At 59.4% G+C, this 4,293-nt stretch overlaps 1 protein-coding gene across 1 annotated transcript in view; it reads right to left on the minus strand.

The window, feature by feature from the left end:
* The window catches only part of LOC133346316 (leucine-rich repeat-containing protein 39-like), an 11,385-nt gene extending 11,014 nt beyond the window's left edge, over positions 1-371 (minus strand). The window contains exon 1 of the mRNA XM_061557812.1: positions 260-371. Coding sequence (XP_061413796.1) covers positions 260-341 — 82 coding nt within the window. The 5' untranslated portion in view covers positions 342-371. The remainder of the gene's footprint in view (positions 1-259) is intronic.
* Between the last annotated feature and the right edge of the window lie 3,922 nt (positions 372-4,293).

Consider the following 4,293-nt stretch of genomic DNA (forward strand, 5'->3'; position numbering starts at 1 on the left):
ACAGCGCGGCTTTGGCACTCCAACCGCGACACGACCACTGCTGGCTGATCAACACCATCTCCGCTGCTGGCTGATCAACACCATCTCCACTGCTGGCTGATCAACACCATCTCCGCTGCTGGCTGATCAACACCATCTCCACTGCTGGCTGATCAACACCATCTCCACTGCTGGCTGATCAACACCATCTCCACTGCTGGCTGATCAACACCATCTCCGCTGCTGGCTGATCAACACCATCTCCGCTGCAGGCACATACCTTCTCCACTGCTAGCCTGCCCTGCCGCCCGTCGCTCCATTCTCTGCGCTGCCCTCGTCCCCGTCGTCGTCGTCATCTTCATCGCCAACCGAGGTCCGCACAGATGGGTCGCGCCGGCCTGCTGAGACACGATCAGATGGGTCGCGCCGGCCTGCTGAGACACGATCAGATGGGTCGTGGTGACGTTGTTTTTATGTAATAATGTTGTCGTAGTGTGACATGCGTTGTCTGTGAGACTGGTTGAGAGACACCATTGACAGCCCTCTTCTATGGCCAAGTCTCTCCAGCAGTGTCACGAGACCAGTTTCATAGCAATAACAACAATGTAGTATTACTCACGTAGGCAGTATTTATAATACTGGTAGGGGCCTCCTGGTTACACCAGCCCACAGGGGATTACTGTGTACGTCCGTCCGTCGTGCAGGGAGGGGCTGGGTGAGGAGGGTGGGGCTGGGTGGGGAGGGGAGGGTGGGGAGGGGCTGGGTGGGGAGGGTGGGGCTGGGTGGGGAGGGTGGGGAGGGGATGGTGGGGAGGGGCTGGGTGGGGAGGGGAGGGTGGGGAGGGGCTGGATGGGGAGGGGCTGGGTGGGGATGGTGGGGCTGGGTGGGGCTGGGAGGGGTGGGGCTAGGTGGGGAGGGACTGGTCACCCCGTGGTGCCCTTATTAAACTCAACGTTTAACCTACTCACGCCGGCTTGTGCCCGCCCTCACAGTCGGCCATATTTGCGGAATACACCACGCCGCCGTTGACCCTGGCCATTGACCGAGCAACCCAACGTTCCTACCAGCTCCCTCCGCAGGAATGTGTTAATAAGGTAATTATAGTGTGACATGCATTGTCTGCGAAACTGATTGGCCTACACCAGAGACAACACAGCAGCAGCAGCAGCAGCCTTCTTTTGGGCTTCGTCTAAACCAGCATTGTCAGACCAGAGAACGACGCCACGTGACGAGCAGTACCAAGACAATGCCACGCGGCGGAACGTCGACAGCTCGCGTCGAGCAGCGATAATCATGGGGGCCGACATACAACACATTGTCCTGCGGAGGGAGCTGGTAGGAACGTTGGGTTGCTCGGTCAATGGCCAGGGTCAACGGCGGCGTGGTGTATTCCGCAAATATGGCCGACTGTGAGGGCGGGCACAAGCCGGTGTGAGTAGGTTAAACGTTGAGTTTTATAAGGGCACCACGGGGTGACCAGTCCCTCCCCACCCTCCCCACCCAGCCCCTCCCCACCTTCCCCTCCCCACCCAGCCCTCCCTCCCCACCCAGCCCCTCCCCACCCTCCCCCTCCCCACCCAGCCCCACCCCTCCTACCTGCCACCCAGCCCCACCCTCCCCACCCACCCAGCCCCTCCCCACCCTCCCCTCCCCACCCTCCCCTCCCCACCCAGCCCCACCACTCCCATTTTTGGATGCACGACGGACGGACACGATAATCCCCTGTGGGCTGGTGTAACCAGGAGGTTCCTACCAGTAACATTATTCCTGATTCTGAACTGGCGATCGGGAAAGGGTGCTCTATCGAGTCCGGCTCATCATCATCATCATCTCCGCGCTGGATGGAATGAGTGCCAATGAGCGCTTCCGAATGTGGGGAGGCGACAGAGGCAGTGCTCCAGATAGTCGAGATATTCACCCTCCAACCACTCACCTCTCTCCCGTCATGGGAACGTGGAATTTCCGCCACCTTCATAGACTCGCACAGAGACCCGTAGACTCACACAGAGACCCAGAGACTCACGCAGAGACCCATAGACTCACACAGAGACCCAGAGACTCACGCAGAGACCCATAGACTCACACAGAGACCCATAGACTCACAGAGACCCATAGACTCACACAGAGACCCATAGACTCACAGAGACCCATAGACTCACACAGAGACCTATAGACTCACACAGAGACCCATAGACTCACAGAGACCCATAGACTCACACAGAGACCCATAGACTCACAGAGACCCATAGACTCACACAGAGACCCATAGACTCACACAGAGACCCATAGACTCACAGAGACCCATAGACTCACACAGAGACCCATAGACTCACACAGAGACCCATAGACACACAGAGACCCATAGACTCACAGAGACCCATAGACTCACACAGAGACCCATAGACTCACACAGAGACCCATAGACTCACACAGAGACCCATAGACTCACACAGAGACCCATAGACACACAGAGACCCATAGACTCACAGAGACCCATAGACTCACACAGAGACCCATAGACTCACACAGAGACCCATAGACTCACACAGAGACCCATAGACTCACAGAGACCCATAGACTCGCACAGAGACCCATAGACTCATACAGAGACCCAGACTCACACAGAGACCCACAGACTCACACAGAGACCCATAGACTCACACAGAGACCCATAGACTCACACAGAGACCCTTAGACTCACACAGAGACCCATAGTTTCTCGTCCTTCCCTCCCGCACCTCCGATTTAGCGCGGTTGGACACATACGGCGCGAAAGAAGTTCAACGTACGTACATACAAAGCGGTACTAATTTTGTTCTACTTTATCGACCCCCCCATAACAGAAGCACGATTGGCTGAATGTTACCGGTGAGATGTTGCTAGTCGAACTCACCCCATGTGCTGCTGCTGCTGCGGCTGCTGCTGCTGCGGCTGCTGCTGCTGTTGCTGCTGCTGCGGCTGCTGCTGCTGCTGCTGCGGCTGCTGCTGCTGCTGCTGCGGCTGCTGCTGCGGCTGCTGCTGCTGCTGCGGCTGCTGCTGCTGCTGCTGCGGCTGCTGCTGCTGCTGCTGCGGCTGTTGCTGCTGCTGCGGCTGCTGCTGCGGCTGCTGCTGCTGCTGCGGCTGCTGCTGCGGCTGCTGCTGCTGCTGTTGCTGCTGCTGCGGCTGCTGCTGCTGCTGCGGCTGCTGCTGCTGCTGCGGCTGCTGCTGTTGCTGCTGCTGCGGCTGCTGCTGCTGCTGCTGCTGTTGCTGCTGCTGCGGCTGCTGCTGCTGCGGCTGCTGCTGCTTGCTGCTGCGGCTGCTGCTGCGGCTGCTGCTGCTGCTGCGGCTGCTGCTGCTGCTGTTGCTGCTGCTGCGGCTGCTGCTGCTGCTGTTGCTGCTGCTGCTGCTGCTGCGGCTGCTGCTGCGGCTGCTGCTGCTGCTGCGGCTGCTGCTGCGGCTGCTGCTGCTGCTGTTGCTGCTGCTGCGGCTGCTGCTGCTGCGGCTGCTGCTGCGGCTGCTGCTGCTGCTGTTGCTGCTGCTGCGGCTGCTGCTGCTGCTGTTGCTGCTGCTGCGGCTGCTGCTGCTGCTGCGGCTGCTGCTGCTGCTGCTGCTGCTGCTGCTGCGGCTGCTGCTGCGGCTGCTGCTGCTGCGGCTGCTGCTGCTGCTGCTGCGGCCCAGGGGCTGTGGGGTCGTGGGACTCGAGGAGCTCACGAGTCGTGGAGGAGGCGCCTCGTTGAGGCCAACGTCGCCACGGCCAGCCACAAGTCACCGCTGTCAGTCAGTCAGCCAGTCAGCCAGCCAGTCAGTCAGCCAGTCAGTCAGCCAGTCAGTCAGTCAGTCAGAACCACAGTCAGTCAGTCAGCAAGTCAGTCAGTCAGCCAGTCAGTCAGCCAGCCAGTCAGTCAGTCAGTCAGCCAGTCAGTCAGTCAGCCAGTCAGTCAGACAGTCAGTCAGCAAGTCAGTCAGTCAGTCAGACAGTCAGTCAGTCAGCAAGTCAGTCAGTCAGCCAGTCAGCCAGTCAGTCAGCCAGTCAGTCAGACAGCCAGTCAGACAGCCAGTCAGTCAGTCAGCCAGTCAGTCAGACAGTCAGTCAGTCAGCAAGTCAGTCAGTCAGTCAGCCAGAACCACAGTCAGTCAGCAAGTCAGTCAGTCAGCAAGTCAGTCAGTCAGTCAGCCAGTCAGTCAGCCAGCCAGTCAGTCAGACAGCCAGTCAGACAGCCAGTCAGTCAGCCAGCCAGTCAGTCAGCAAGTCAGTCAGTCAGCAAGTCAGTCAGTCAGTCAGCCAGTCAGTCAGCCAGCCAGTCAGTCAGCCAGTCAGTCAGTCAGTCAGCCAGC

The sequence above is a fragment of the Lethenteron reissneri genome, chromosome 24 (assembly GCF_015708825.2).
Source record: "Lethenteron reissneri isolate LAM-NWPU_2019-01 chromosome 24, ASM1570882v1, whole genome shotgun sequence".
Lineage (NCBI taxonomy): Eukaryota > Metazoa > Chordata > Hyperoartia > Petromyzontiformes > Petromyzontidae > Lethenteron > Lethenteron reissneri.